The following is a 16582-nucleotide window of genomic DNA, read 5'->3' as shown; positions in this document are numbered from 1 at the left end:
TTGGTGTCAGGGTGATGGTGGCCTCATAGAATGAGTTTAGGAGTGTTCCTTCCTCTGCAATTTTTGGAAGAGTTTGAGAAGAATGGGTGTTAACTATTCTCTAAATGTTTGGTAGAATTCACCTGTGAAGCCATCTGGTCCTGGACTTGTTTGTTGGAAGATTTTTAATCACAGTTTCAATTTCATTACTTGTGATTGGTCTCTTCATATTTTCTATTTCTTCCTGGTTCAGTCTTGGAAGGTTATACCTTTCTAAGAATTTGTCCATTTCTTCCAGGTTGTCCATTTTATTGACATAGAATTGCTTGTAGTAGTCTCTTATTATGCTTTGTATTTCTGCAGTGTCCATTGTAACTACTTTTTCATTTGTAATATTATTGATTTGAGTCCTTTCCCTCTTTTTCTTGATGAGTCTGGCTAAAGGTTTATCAATTTTGTTTGTCTTCTCAGGGAACCAGCTTTTAGTTTTATTGATCTTTACAATTGTTTTCTTTGTTTCTATTTCATTTATTTCTGCTCTGATCTTTATGATTTGTTTCCTTCTACTAACTTTGGGTTTTGTTTGTTCTTCTTTCTCAGGTTCCGTTACGTGTAAGGTTAGATTGTTTATTTGAGATTTTTCTTGTTTCTTGAGGTAGGCTTGTACTGCTATAAACTTCCCTCTTAGAACTGCTTTTGCTGCATCCCATAGGTTTTGGAGCATCGTTTTTTCATTGTCATTTGTCTCTAGGTATTTTTTGATTTCCTCTTTGATTTCTTCAGTGATCTCTTGGTTATTTAGTAATGTATAGTTTAGCCTCCATCTATTTGTGTTTTTTACGTTTTTTTCCCCTGTAATTCATTTCTGGTCTCATAGCGTTGTGGTCAGAAAAGATGCTTGATATTATTTCAATTTTCTTAAATTTGCTGAGGTTTGATTTGTGACCCAAGATGTGATCTATCCTGGAGAATGTTCTGTGCGCACTTGAGAACAAAGTGTAATATGCTGTTTTTGGATGGAATGTCCTACAAATATCAATTAAATGTGTCTGGTCTATTGTGTCATTTAAAGCTTGTGTTTCCTTATTAATTTTCTGTTTGGATGATGTGTCCATTGGTGTAAGTGAGGTGTTAATGTCCCCCACTATGATTGTGTTACTGTCAGTTTCCTCTTTTATAGCTGTTAGCAGTTGCCTTATGTATTTAGGTACTCCTATGTTGGGTGCATATATATTTATACTTGTTATATCTTCCTCTTGGATTGATCCCTTGATCATTATGTAGTTTCCTTCCTTGTCTCTTGTAACATTCTTTATTTTAAAGCCTATTTTATCTGATATGAGTATTGCTACTCCAGCTTTCCTTTGTATTCCATTTTCATGGCATATATTTTTCCATCCCCTCACTTTCAGTCTGTATGTGTCCCTAGGTCTAAAGTGGATCTCTTGTAGTCAGCATATATATGTGTCTTATTTTTGTATCCATTCTGCAAGCCTGTGTGTTTTTGTTGGAACATTTAATCCATTCACGTTTAAGGTAGTTATCGATATGTATGTTCCTATGAACATTTTCTTAGTTGTTTTGGGTTTTTTTTTTGTAGGTCCTTTTCTTCTCTTGTGTTTCCCATTTAGAGAAGTTCCTTTAGCATTTGTTTTAGAGCTGTTTTGGTTGTGCCGAATTCTCTTAGCTTTTGCTTGTCTGTAAAGCTTTTGATTTCTCCACTGAATCTGAATGAGATCTTGCCGGTTAGAGTAATCTTGGTTGTACGTTCTTCCCTTTCATCATTTTAAATATGTCATGCCACTCCCTTCTGGCTTGTACAGTTTCTGCTGAGAAATCAGCTGTTAACCTTATGGGAGTTTCCTTGTATGTTATTTGTCGATTTTCCCTTGCTGCTTTCAATAATTTTTCTTTGTAATTTTTGCCATTTTGATTACTATGTACCTCGGTATGTTTCTTTTTTGGTTTATCCTATAACGGACTCCCTGCGCTTCCTGGGCTTGGGTAGCTATTTCCTTTCCCATGTTAAGGAAGTTTTTGACTATAATCTCTTCAAATATTTTCTTTCTCTCTTTTCCTTCTGGGACCTCTATAATGCATATGTTGTTGCGTTTCATGTTGTCCCAGAGGTTTCTTAGCCTGTCTTCATTTCTTTTCATTCTTTTTTCTTTATTCTGTTCTGCAGCAGTGAATTCCACCATTCTGTCTTCCAGGTCACTTATCCGTTCTTCTGCCTCAGTTATTCTGCTATTGATTCCTTCTAGTGTATTTTTCATTTCAGTGATTGTATTGTTCATGTTTGTTTGTTTGTTCTTTAATTCTTCTAGGTCTTTGTTAAACATTTCTTGTATCTTCTCAATCTTTGCCTCCATTCTTTTTCTAAGATCCTGGATCATCTTCACTATCATTATTCTGAATTCTTTTTCTGGAAGGTTGCCTATCTCCACTTCGTTTAGTTGTTTTTCTGCATTTTTATCTTGTTCCTTCATCTGGTACATAGCCTTCTGCCTTTTCATGTTGTCTATCTGTCTGTGAATGTGTTTTTTGTTTCACAGCCTGCAGGATTGTAGTTCTTTTTGCTTCTGCTGTCTGCTCTCTGGTGGATGAGGCTATCTAAGAGGCTTGTGCAAGTTTCCTGATGGTAGGGACTGGTGGTGAGTAGAGCTGGCTGTTGCTCTGGTGGGCAGAGCTCAGTAAAACTTTAATCCACTTGTCTGCTGATGGGTGTGGCTGGGTTCCCTCCCTGTTGGTTGTCCCAGAACTTCTGCTGCCAGTGTCGTTGTCCTCACCATGAGACACAGCCACCCTCCACCTCTGCAGGATACCCTCCAACACTAGCAGGTAGGTCTGCTTCAGTCTTCTACAGGGTCACTGCTCCTTCCCCTGGTCCCGATGCACACACTACTTTGTGTGTGTCTTGCAGGAGTGGAGTCTCTGTTTCCCCCTGTCCTGTCAAAGTCCTGCAATCAAAGCCCGCTAGTCTTCAAAGTCTGATTCTCTAGGAATTCCTCCTCCCGTTGCCCGACCCCCAGGTTGGGAAGCCTGACGTGGGGCTCAGAACCTTCACTCCAGTGGGTGGTCTTCTGTGGTATAAGTTTTGTCCAATTTGTGAGTCACACACACAGCAGTTATGGGATTTGATTTTATTGTGATTGTGCCCCCCCCACTGTCTCATTGTGGCTTCTCCTTTGTCTTTGGATGTGGGGTATCTTTTTTGGTGAGTTCCAGTGTCTTCCTGTCGATGATCGTTCAGCAGTTAGTTGTGATTCCAGTGCTCTTGTAAGAGGTAGTGAGAGCACGTCCTTGTACTCCGCCATCTTGAACCAGTCTCAGTAATTAGTTTAAAATATGTCACATATACAGAAAATAATGTAACAGTTGTACTTTACCCAATACTCAGATTTAACCAGTATTAGCATTTTGCCAGTATTAACATTAACATATGTACATATACATTTTTTAGGTTATATATATACTTTTATATTAGGTTTCTTTTTTAAAAAAGAAATAAAATATTATCTGTAAAGTTTCTCTCCTTCCCCACCCACTCACTGTCAGCCATACCCAGAGGTAACTATTATCTTGAGGTTGGCTGTTAGTCCTCCCATGCATAATTAAAACTTTAATTCCCTATGTCAGTGTCCAGTCATAATACAGTATTGTTTTGTGAATTTTTAAATGATTAAAGACTGTATAATACTTTCATATCCATTTGCAATTTTCTTTTATACACATTATATTTTTGTGACACACCTGTGAGCCTATGCCTAGCTCTAGATCATTTAATAGCTGGATGGTATTCTATCCTATGAATGTAACATGGTGTATTTGTTCATTCCTCTGTTGGTGAACAATTTTACTTATTTCTAATTTTAAAAAAATTATTATTATTTTTGGTTGCCTTGGGTCTTCGTTGCTGCATGAGGGCTTTCACTAGTTGTGGCGAGTGGGGGCTACTTTTCATTGTGCTGCATGGGCTTCTCATTGCTGTGGCCTCTCTTGTTGCAGAGCATGAGCTCTAGGCATGTGGGCTTCAGTAGTTGTGGCACGCGGGCTCAGTAGTTGTGGTTCCTGGGCTCTAGAGCGTAGGCTCAGTAGTTGTGGCACACAGGCTTAGTTGCACCACAGCATGTGGGATCTTCCCAGACCAGGGCTTGAACCCATGTCCCCTGCATTGGCAGGCGGATTCTTAACCACTGTGCCACCAGGGAAGTCCCTCTTATTTTTGATAATAGAAAAAAGACCCTCAGGAGGGAAATTAGTGAATTTTGCTACATTTCAACTTCAACTCTACTAGACATAGTCAAATTATTCTCCAGTTTACATCATTACAAGCAGAGGTGATAAAGAGTTTCTGTTTTCACACCCTCTTGCCAACACTTGGTATTATCAGACTTGTTTTCCTAAATAAAATGTGGCAACTCTGGCTTGTTGGTTACAATTGCCATGGTTAATCATGTCCTCATCTGTTCCCATAGCACCTATCACAATGTATTATAGTCATCTGAGTTAGTCACCCCCATGGGACAGGGTTCCTGTCCATCTTTTTTTTGTATATCCAGTAGGTACCCAGCATGTGAATGGTGACTGGCACACACTTACTTAGTGTTCAGTACACATGTGTTGACTTAAATATAAGAATAAAGCAATCGAAGAACAGAACAGTCAGGGAAGACTTAGTGAAAGGGGTAGAACCAAGATTGGTCCAAGAACCAGAACCTTCAAACACTCCTGGATAGAGTGTCAACCAATGTAACCACATTGGAAAACCCTGGGGTAGTATCTGCTAGACTGTGCATGTCCTCTGACCTACCAATTTCACTTCCAATAGAAATGTTGTGTGTATGAGCCCCAAAGACACACCCTGGACTGTTCATAGCAGCACTATTTGTAAAAGCTCCAAGCCAGCAACCACCCACATGCCCACCCATGGTAGAACGGTTAAATGGACATGTGCCATACTTGGCAGCGATGGGCAGGCAGGACCTATAGCTGCAAGGAGCAACGTGGGAAAATCTCACAATACAATGTGGAGCAAAAGGTGACAGATCTCAAGGAGCATATGCTGTGTGATTCCACTGACTTGAAGTTCAAAATCAGGCAAAGCTAATCTAGTGCAGAAGTTGTGCTACTTATTACTTTTGGTGGGAAGTGGGTACTGACTGGAAGGGGACAGAGTGCTGGTAATGTTTTATTTATTTATTTTATATTGGGGTAAGATTTACATATGATGAAATTCAATTTTCTTAAGTGCACAATTCAGTGAATTTTGACAAATGCATACAGTTGTGTAGCCACCACCATAGTCAACACTTAGAACATTTCTATCATCCCCAAAAGCCTCTCATGAGCCTTATGCTCCATTTCTTGACCTTTGTCATGGGTGTTGGTTACATGTGGTTGTTCACTTTGTGAAAATTCACTGAGCCGTGCACTTATGATATGTGTGCAGTTTTTTCTGAATGCATGCTTAATTGTAATAGTGTTCGAAGAGCATCTTTAACAAAAGATTGGCTACAAAAATGGCAATTGGCTGCAAGATGGCCAACTGGGTGGCAGAGGGGATGGGAGAGGAGCAGTCAGGAAGGTGACTGGGCTGTGCAGTGTAGAAAAAGCAGTGAAAGGGAAACAGTGAGTCTGCAGTTTTATCTCAAGCTTTAGCTTCTTACCTTTGCTGCTGGTGAGTGGTGAACCAGGCTTTATATTTCTAGCACTGGATCACTGCCCTCCTCCTTTTTTTTTCTCTTTATAATATACTGTAATAGTAGGAGGGAGCACTCAACAGTGGCTCAGAGGCAGGCTTCTTCCTGACTCAGAGGAGTCCCTAGGAAAGGGGACTTGAAATGTTCCTCTCAGAAAGTTCTACCCTCCACAGACAATCAGCACAGGACACCTTGCTCTCTTTTGAATGGAGGAATCCTGGTCATGTGACTTCAAGTCATGAGGTCTTTGGAAATCTCTTCCTGGTCTTGTCTGGGCAGGACCCAGCCATCCCTGAGCAGGGATTGGAAGGCTCTCTGGGGTCAGGAGCATCAATGGTGTGGGTCTCTCCAATCTCCTGTTTGTGAAGATCCCACCTTAGTTATGTTAATAACAGGGACAGTGAGTTATTTTAGAGGTTCCAAAGAGACTTTCATCCTGGGAGATCCTGGGTTTTTCTTTTCTTTTCTTTTGCCTTTCTCCTTCTCCTTTTGTTCAGCTCTCCAAAGATTAAAAAAAACAAAACAAAAACCCAACCCCCCAAACAAACCAAAAACACAGACAAGTGGGGTCTAAAGGGGGTTACAGCTAACCAAATAGAAACTCCCTGGTTAATGGTGTAAAATTTTAAAATGGTGCTTTTCAAGATCTGCTACCATTCCCTGTCACTAAAGAATTAAAAGTTTACTTCACTTAGACTGTTCTCTTCCATAGCAAATAAACCTAACATTTAGCCATGACCTTTGTGAAAAAATAACTTAGGAACTTGCATAGAAAAGAGAATTCCTCTTTCTTTTTTAAAAGTCAGCCTTGAAATTTTTATATCCTTTGAGTCATATTCTTGAAGCAATTGGCTGATTAGTTCAAGAAATGTTACCTTCCCAATTCAAACATGACATTTTGAAAATCATCCATGAATTACATGCCTCGGGAATGAAAGGCTTTTCTGTGCCATTTAAAAGTTGTTTTTTTTTTTTTTCATTTTAAGGGCAATCATGAATATCTATAAGGGCACATTTATGACTCCCAGAACAGATAGAAAATTAGCAAAGTCATAAAATTTTTACCCAGCTTTGCTATTGCAGCTGTGTCTCAATCCAGTCTCCCACCAATTCCCCTGCCACTAAAATGGTTAAGGATGATGTTATTTTTGCCATTACAGGCAAGACACTGGTCTTTGTATGTTGGCTTTCTAAATCTCTACATGAAGGTCTGGAAAAAAAAGGGTCTGTTCTTCTGGTTCAACAAAAAGTTGCTGGTCCCATAAATTTGTTCCTGAAAAGTCTTACCTTCTGGTCCCGGAAAATGCCCCTCTTCTTCTAATCCCATAGAGTAAACCAATGCTAAACCTCAGAAAATCAACTGGCTGTAAGCTTTCTGCCTTCATTTACACTACTGTATTCAGGATCTGTAGACATGGATGTATGTTTCTGTATATACCCACCCAGTAATTACTGAGGCAAGCCTTTAATTTGTCTGAAACCATGCAGGCATAATGGTGACAACCCACACATTTTTCCACTGGAAATTGTAAATGGATGACAACGAAGGAACACAGGCAGCCCCCACCCCCTTCCTGGGAAGCTTTTTCATGACTCTTTGTCCATCAGGCCAGAATCAACTCAGTGCTCATGGGGTGTTGATCACTGTCGCTCAGCTAATTAGAACAGTGCTACTCAAAGTGTGGTCCTTAGAGCAGGACTGGTCTTTAGTCAGCAAGGAGATGAAGTCAAAAATTAAGAAAAGATGTTCAGAAATGTTTAGAGGTATTTGGTGGAATCCTTTTCTGCCTGTTGAGGCTAATCGTAAAAACTGGGGGTTTATCTTCATTTTGTAAAAACTAAATGGAATTGAAATCTAGTAGAGTTTTTATCTCTGGCCAGGATGAGAGTGAATTTTCTTTTTTGGAAGAGCTGTCAGCAACACAAGACCTCGTCTCACATGAGCTCGATGGCAATAATATTATTATACACTTATATTTGAATAACAAACTTATATTTGAATATTAAAGCACAAAGTGATGTCTTGGTTTGGGACCACTCAGAAGCAGATCCAGAGAGAAGGATCTGGGCAAGTAACTTATTTGGGAGACAATTCCAGTGAGCGACAGTAGGGGAGTTGGGGAGGAAAGACAGGGAAGGGAAGGAGGCCAGTAATTGGCGTGTTAGCAAGCAGGTCCCCACCGAGGGTGACAGGACCTCAGTCTCACTGGGAGCTCGGGAATGGTATAAAACACGCTTCAGAATTGCCCCACTTGAGGGATTAGAGAGATGGGGTATTCATCCACCAAGGTCCTGTTAAGCCTCCTGGGAGGCACTGTTCACTCCCTGGCACTTCAGCCCCATCTGTGCGAGCTGCGTGGCCCCTGGTTAGAGAAAACCATCAGGTGAGAACTTGCAGGAGCTGCCAGTTGAAAGTTGAACTGGTCTAAATGAGATGAGAAGGATCGCTCCCTTCGATCACTAACTTTGGGCCCATCCAGAACCCCTTTCACTAGCTTTCTCTCTTGTCTTGTGTAATTAATTAGTTGGTGGTCTACCTATGTGGCAGAGACTGATCGGGTGCTCACACAGCCGATCTCTGCTTCCTGGGCCCCCAAGTGGACTCCATTTCCCAGTCTCCCTTGTAGAAGAGTGTGGCATGAAACAGCTGTACTTCCCTGGGCCACCTATATAAGTCATTGTCCATATTCTCCCTGCTTTTTACTCCTTAAGCCTCCTGGAATAGAGATGACCCTCAGGGCACCCTAGAGAGTCAAGCCTTGAAGATGGAAAGTTTGGGTCCTTGGGTCATCACTTAGAGGAGAGCCCCTTGACCAGAAACTTAACTTTAGAGGTTTTTGTGTTAAGCCATTGTGATTTTGAGGCTTATCTATTACAGCAACTAGCATTACTTTAAATAATGCAACATACACGTGTGATCAAATAATTTATTTTTCTTGATATCACTTACCACTATTTCAGATTATGTACTTTTTATTTATCAGCTGTCTCCCCTCCACAAGGAAAACTTGGATTTGTACACTGCTGTATCTCTGGCATCTAGAACAATGCCTGGCAACTATATACGCTCAATAAATATTTCTCCAATGACTCAACACCGACGCACATGGTACATGACAGGCCCTGTGCTAGGAGCTTCATATCTCTTATTTTATTCTCCAAACAACTGTATGGGGAAACTGGAATATACGCAGGCTGATTAACTTATCCAGTGGTACCCAGCAGGCAACTGAGGGAGCCAGGATTGGAATCTAGGCAGTCTGACTCAACTCTCAAATTCTTCCGCCCCCTGTACCTTGCCTGATGATATCTGCCAGGTACAGAGCTAGGGGCTGGGGGTGTAGAAAGCATGAGACATGGCACCTTCCCTTCAGGTCGACCCAACAGGCAACAGTTGGCATGGGGCTTGAGTGAAGCAGGGAAAACAGACCAGTCTCATTCTTATCCATGGAGCAGGCTATCTTCTAGAAAGTTAGCCTCTGCTACTCAGCCAACCTGAGCAAGGTCTCAGATACAGGATTCAAATCCTCTTATGGAATACAAGAGAACTGAGCAGACTATGTAGAGTTAAAGCCAGATTCACTGTCACCAATGCGAGACACGTAAAGGGTGGTGCAGGGACATTTGGTGGATTTGAACAATTGGAGCAAAGGCAGAGTGAGTCGGAGGCAAAATCCTGATCCTATGTGTTGGGAAGAGTTAGGAAGAGAGTTGAGTAGAGGTTAAGGTTAAGAACACAGTCTTCAACCAGCTTTGCCATGTACAGAGCCTTATGACTTGGGCAGGTTAGAAGACCTTGTTGGGCTTCTTTTGCCTTATCTGTAAAATGGATGTAATCTGCTTGCCTCCCACGGTAAAGTGATTAGCACAGAGGCACAAAGTGTGTGCTCAGGAAGGGTGGCTGGTATCGTACCTATTCTTTGATCCTTGCTCCCGGGTCTTAGGGTGGGGAAATCTACCCCCTGGCCACTGAGCTACAAAGATGGAAAGGCTTGGAGACTAATCATGGTGGATAATAATTGAATGGGGTGAGGAGGATGCCCAGCTCTTCTGGGGCCCTGCCCTCATCCTTCCCACGTGCGCCCACTAGAGGGCCTTGGCTTCTCTGTCTGCCACTATTGGCTTGCTCATACGTGGCACCTGAGAGGCCCAGTGGGTCACTAGAGAAAGGGATCTCTTTCCAAGGAGCAGCAAAGGAGCAAATCGTTGGATGAGAGGCATCTGTAGAGCAGTTGCTGAGGGGTCCCATAAACAGGTGCTGCAGGTGAGGGGGCAGACAGCCTACTCTGCGGTGGGCAAAGTTGGCCCTTGCTCACATGATCCCCTTTCCAGGAAGGAATTACCCAGGGTTACCCTGGGGCTGGCTTGGGGCCCTATAGTAAATGAGATACATCTGCATAGAGGCAGGTTATAGTTCAGCAAATTTCCAGAGGGGTGGCACCATCTGGATGATGGTTGGGAAACTAGTGGTGTTCTCAGTAGGCAAAGAGCCCAGGAGCCCTCCCCAGCTCCTAATTCACCCCACCTTCCAACTCTCAGTTCGTTATGTCAGGAAAGTCTGAAATAAAGAGGCAAATAGCCCACTGGAAACATGGCTCATATCAGTTATTCTCACTGTATTAGGAAACAGCTTTAATTTTCCATGCTAAATCCTTAACAAAAACACCTTAGATACAACTCCATAACTTGCCATTCTTGTCCCTCTGGCTCATCACTGTAAACATCCCAGTTTTCAGAAAACACCAAGCTCTTGCGTAGTTCTTTGCCTTTGCCCATACTGTTTTCTTACTCCAAATGCATCTACTTGCCCTCCCTCTTCTCTGCTTTGTGAAATACCACTCCTCCATTAGGTCTAGCAGGTACTTCCCTGATTCCTGCCTCTATTTTCCCAGAGTACTTTCCACTTACCCGTTATAGAACACTTATCAGAGGGGGTTATTGCTGGACATTTTTGTCTCTCCTGATCACTAAAATGAGCTTCTCATGTGATTCATCTCCAGCTCTGCTTGAATACCTGTCCTGACAGGGTACTCACCATCCCAAAGCCAGTGCATTCCATTGCAACCAACTCTCTTGGCAAAAATGGTTTTCCTATTATTAGGAACCAAATCTGCTTCCTTGGTACATGGACCTCCTGATTTTCTCCTTACCAGTTCAGTTGCCTAAACTTCCTTCAGATGTGAATAAGGATTCTCATTCCATAATTAGAAATAGGTCTTAAATATAAATATCCTGAGAGTGGGCAATACATGGATAACTCATTCTAAAGTGTAAATGACTGATAAGAGCTTTTCCATTAAAACAAGATTTTATTATGAGAACCTAGGGGTAGGCTGATATAGTAGATAGAGCACTGGACTAGGAAATGAATGATAGATCCAATGTGATCTATTTTTTTCTGAGCTTTGGTTTCCTCATCTGGAAATGGAATAATTTGCACAATGAGGAGTTCTACTTATTACTGTAATTGCAGAATTTTGTCTGGAAGCAGTCCCACTCACCTGCGCTGTCTTAAGCCTTTGCTCTGGCTTGGATTTCTTAGCTCTTTCTTAGCTCTGGGTGGGCAAAAAGTTGCACGTGTATCAATGAGCTCTAGCCTCCTGGGGGTAGAGTTGATATTCTTGGTGCCAAAGATGCTATGACTTATACCACCCACCATCACATCAATCAATGAGCCTTTTATTCTACCTGGTTTGAACCTTCCTCTCCCCTGCCTTGAAGCCCTGCTTTACCAGGGCTATTTATGGAATTTGTATCATAAATATGTGAAGGTAACACATTTACTGTAGGTAACACGTTTTATTATGATTTTATTATGTAATCTCTTTTCCTGGAGTTTTGCAAGTAAAGATTGCATAAGAACCAACTCTTTATTTGTCCTAAGTTCCACCCTACAGAACCAGGCCATATTACAATTGCTTGATGCACAAGACTCAGTGACTCAATAAATACTTTACAAAAATAATGTATTTTTTTTCTTTCTTAAAACATAAAAAAATTAGGGTTTCCTAGACTTGAGTTCCTCTCCTTGTTTTTATATTTATTTACTGAGAATATAATGTGGAGAAAAAAATTGTTACGATGGTATTAAAATAAAATAGATGAAATGAAGTTCATGTTCTCTCCCCATTTGTTTTGCATTTTTTATTTGGAAAAGTGCTACTCCTTGTATTTATGTCTGACCTTCCTGTAGCCTTCTGAACCTATTTTAAGGCAAGAGCAGAAATTCTATTCTGGGGTCTTTTAGTAGAATCATAGCGTTGTGTTAATACTGGCCTTTGTTTTAAAGTCCATTTAAAACCAGGCCTCAGATTTTCTCCTAAAATACCCATTTGCCCCTCAGTCCCTATCCAGGCTGAGGCAAGGGCATTTGGAAGCTGAGACTTCATCAAGGTACCTCACTGGCTAACTAACACTTGGTTTCAGGTGGGTGTTTTCTTGTTTTGATATCTTTCTGTTGAATTCTTTATTTTTAAAGAAGTCATTACTACAAAATTCCCTTTCTCTTCCATCTCCCTAAGCCCCTTTCTGAACTCTCATGGAAGTGATTAAATAGTTTCACGATGACAACTCCAGAGGAAAGGTGACGTATAAGTCACATTCATATTAAATAAGTTATATATAAAAACTGCTTATCACGTTTACAACTTCATTCTCTTTGCCCCTTTGCTTCTCTCGGAAATGCTGGATCTGGGGTGTGAGTTGAATCCCACCTGCTATGACCTCCAGGTTCTTCTTCCAGCTTCTTTCTCCCCATCCTCCTGAGGACATCCCCCCTAGGAAGAGTTCCAAGGAAGCCATTGGCATTGAAGAGGCAACGGTGGCTTCAGATGGCAGTCACAAGGGCCTGGCGCACACCCCTAGTGTAGCTTATGACAAATACGCGGTATATGTACATATACATGTATGCGGGTAAGAGAGACTCTGTGCCAGGTGGCGGATCAGTGCAGTGTGTTTGTGTCACGAACAACAGAGGTGGTGTCTCTTTAATACTCTCTGGCCTCTTGAAACTGCTTGATATAATCTTCGTCTGAGGGGCTCTCTGTGCACTTCTGTCCGTTGTTGGGAGGTCGGGCCTCGTTATACCTGCTCCAGTCGCCCTTGCAGATAATCCAGGGCAGGATGTCCACTTTGTAGTGGAGCTCCGCTGAGAACTCAGTGCTGATGAGATTGGGCGTCCCTGCTCCTTTGCCCCTGGTGATGAGCTGCATGTTGTCGCCATAGCAACAGTGCTGGGCGGCCAGTGTGGTGCTCTCCAGGGACAGCATGGAGCGAATGCAGTACCGGGCCGTGGGCTTGTAGATCTCCAGCTTCTCCTTGGGCCCGCTGGCATCCTTCCAGCGGAAGTCCTTGCGCTTGATGCGGTCGAAGATGTCGGCTGTGCTGTAGGCCACCTCGGTGGGGTAGGAGCAGGGGCAGCTGGGCAGGTCATTGATCACCTTGTGCATGTACTTCTTTAGGAACTCGCTCTTGCAGCTCATCCAGCGCTCACAGCTGTCCGTGTCTGAAACGGGCCAGAGAAACCCTCTGATCGCATGCAAAACCGGCTGCCTGATGACTTTAAAGTCAGCCTCTCCCTTCCCTGACTGGCAGCCCCTGGAACCGCCAGGCCATGGGCGAACACGATCATGGCCCTTGAACTTGGGAACTTTGTTCTCGGCCCCACCAACTCCTTAATTTATATTATGAAAACTTTTCACATACATAGAAAAGTGGAGAGAATATACGTATACAATGACTACCCAGATGCCATCACCTAGGCTTAATCATCATTAAAATTTTTTTTGGAAAGATATGATATTATTACCCCTAAGTTTTAGTAGGCGTCTACAAAAAAAGGAGGATAATTAAACCATATTTTCTATGTTTTCCTAGATAACTGTAACCCCATTATCACCCATAACAGAACAAACAATAATTCAGAGAGACATTTTGAATCTCCTCTCTAAATCAGCGATGAGTGGTGGAAAAGGCCTCAAAGGGATACCTGTAGGACTAAGTTTTATTTCTGCCACTAATTGACTGGTTTAAACTAGGCTAGTGGCCTAACCTCTTAACCTTAGGCAGGAAAGAGTTAACAACCGTTACATGCAAATCCCTATGATAAGAGGTCTCAGAGAGGAAGAGGCCAGTGGCCTCTGCTTTTAGGGAATTTAATATTTAGGCCAGAGGACACTGACCTGTAGACTTTGAGCCAGAACCTGCCCCAAGAGGTGTGCAGTGTTTAGCCTTACAGTATTAAAAAATATTGAATTAATTGCCAACGTTTAAGAATTATGTGATTACACTTATTAATGTAGATTCCTGGTTTCATTTGAAAAACCCAAAGATAGGCTGACGTCAGTCCTGCATTGCCTTGTGAACAGGTAACCAGTGACCCCTTCTTGGTCAAGACAGGAGGTCCTGTCACTCATGGGTGTTCGCTCTTGGTCCCTTAGTCATGAGAGTTCAGGACCTCTGGTTTAGTGAATGTCTCAGTTTGTGTTTTCCCAGACCCTGAGACAGAGATGCCAGGGAAAATGGTTCTTTGCGAAGTGATTCTGGGAAACACCAGCAGGGAGCGTGGAGGTGGGACAGGGAAGGGAGGGTGGCAATATGGGATGTGGATCAAACAAGTAACCGCTGTAGAAACTGGAGCATCTTCCCCTTGGACCTCGGAAACCCATCCAGTGACAGGGTGGAACTTTACCCAAGCCCCATGATTCTGGGAAGCAGCCACGGTTAAGACTTTCCCCCACCCTTGCGCATTCTGGAAAACCACTTACTGTAAGAACCCTCTTCCCCGCAGGACTTGATAAGACTCACAGCTGCTGCCTTGTTTACCTATGACAAAACCAGACACAGGGCTTCCCTCGTGGCGCAGTGGTTGAGAGTCTGCCTGCCGATTCCGGGAACGCGGGTTCGTGCCCCAGTCCGGAAAGATCCCACATGCCGCGGAGCGGCTGGGCCCGTGAGCCATGGCCGCTGAGCCTGCGCGTCCGGAGCCTGTGCTCCGCGACGGGAGAGGCCACAACAGTGAGAGGCCTGCGTACTGCAAAAAAAAAAAACCCCAAAACCAGACACAGACCCTCCAGATGCCCTTTCTTGGTCTCATAAATGATTAGCTAAACTGCTCATCCCCAATCAGAACAAAACGCATCCCAACTAAACTTTAGTTAATAGTCTCCCCTTCTTTCAAGCCCCTGACCTTTTTTAAAAACTCTTTATTTTGTATTGGAGTGTAGCCAATTAACAATGTTGTGACAGTTTCAGGTGCACAGCAAAGTGACTCAGCCATACATATGCATGTATCCATTCTCCCCCAGACTCCCCTCCCATCCAGGCTGCCACATAACATTGAACAGAGTTCCCTGTGCTATACAGAAGGTCCTTGCTGGTTGTCCTTTTTAAATATAGCAGTGTGTACATGTCAACCCCAAGCTCCCTAACTATACCTTTCCTCCACCCTTCCGCCCCTGTAACCATAAGTTCATTCTATAAGTCTGGGAGCCCTTTTCTGTTTTGTAAATACATTCATTTGTATCATTTCTTTTTAGATTCTGCATATAAGCGATATAATATTATATTTCTCAAGCCCCTGAACTTTGACCTACCCTCTGCCTGGGCCAGCATATAGCCTCTCCTTAGGGGTCCCTACCGAAAACAGGCTGGTCTCAGGGCAGAACATTCTCTGATGCCCTATCTGATCTCACCAGCCTTCCATCCCACTGACTCACATGGGGTTCTTCTAGCCTTATTTACTCCTCTGTAAAAGAAAACCCTTTTGCCTAACCCTTGAGATGCTTGCAGGCCTATAGACACAGTGTTTTCTCTATTGCAAATAGGTCCTTTCCCTTTTGCAATAATCCTTTGAATAGTCTTTGAAGAGAGATGTTTTGTTTTATTTGGCGGGATCTGGGTATTATCCACCAGTTCCCATCCATCACTGATAGGGGGCTGCTCCTGGACTTCTGGAAGACCGTGTATTCATGGGCTGGTGGCTCTGCGGGCCAGAGCACACCATCAGGCAAAAAACCATAGGGGCTGCTGGGGTGTAGGGACGTGGTGTGGGCAGTGGCAGGTTTCCCATTGCGTGTGGCTCAGGAAGCTGCAGCGCGTAAGATGAGCCATATCTAAGGCCGCCCACCATGGTGGAATGTGGGGTGCGTTAAGGGGGCCAAAGCAAAACATCCCACCGGTGCTAAAAAGTGTCATTTCTATCAGTGCAAGTCAGGGGGTGCTTCAAGGAGTGTGACACACGGGCTGGCCCTGAGGCTCTTCAGGGCTGCATGGTGGCCACAAGTGTCCTGCTCAGAGCTCCTGCAAGGAAGCCTGCTGGGGGCACTTTGCTGCCTGGTTGCCTCCAGCTGTAGCGGCTGTGGATCTGCTGTGGTTTTCACATCAGGTGGTGCTCCCCCGGGGCTGCTCTCGGTCGATGACTGAGCCTGGTGCGGGTGCTGCCCAACGGGGGACCCCTTTGTCAGGCAGCCTTTGCTGGGGGTCCCCGTTGGCATGGCCGAGACTTTCTCAAGCTGTGTTGAGGCCCTTGCTTCCCAGTCCTCCTTCCTTCCCTCCCTCCCTCCCTCCCAGGTCAGGCCTGCATCTTGGTCTGAAAGCCTTCCCTGCCTACTCCTGATGCCTCCCCTCTATCCTTCCCGGGCCCTTCCCCAGTGAATCTCTTGAATGTCCAATCCCATCTCAGAAGGCTGGACCTGACTCAGACTACATGCAAGAGCAGAGATGGGGCCGGGAGAGGGGAGGGCCATCAAGGTTGGTATTAACTGAGCACACCACAGTTAAGCAGAAGAAGTCTGGGGGCAGGGTACATGTTCAGTCTCCCTGGAGCAGAGGATATAGGGAAGGAAGGTTGTTAGTGTCAGGTCATGGGGTCTTCAGTGTGGTTTAGGCTCGTTTCAGAGGGC

General features: G+C 43.6%; 2 protein-coding genes across 3 annotated transcripts in view; one reads left to right on the top strand and one right to left on the bottom strand.

The window, feature by feature from the left end:
* Nucleotides 1–16582, top strand: part of TASP1 (taspase 1) — a 353026-nt gene that overhangs the window by 328310 nt on the left and 8134 nt on the right. The window lies entirely within an intron of this gene.
* ISM1 (isthmin 1) overlaps nucleotides 10930–16582 on the bottom strand; it is a 78690-nt gene continuing 73037 nt past the window's right edge. For both annotated transcript variants that reach the window (XM_028498972.2, XM_024123502.3), the window contains one exon: nucleotides 10930–13185. In XM_028498972.2, the coding sequence (XP_028354773.1) occupies nucleotides 12668–13185 (518 nt within the window). In that variant the 3' untranslated portion in view covers nucleotides 10930–12667. The remainder of the gene's footprint in view (nucleotides 13186–16582) is intronic.

This window comes from Physeter macrocephalus, chromosome 14, assembly GCF_002837175.3.
Source record: "Physeter macrocephalus isolate SW-GA chromosome 14, ASM283717v5, whole genome shotgun sequence".
NCBI classification, from domain to species: Eukaryota; Metazoa; Chordata; class Mammalia; order Artiodactyla; family Physeteridae; genus Physeter; species Physeter macrocephalus.
The sequence above is the reverse complement of the archived record's forward strand: the minus strand, read 5'-3'. Positions and strand labels throughout refer to the sequence as shown.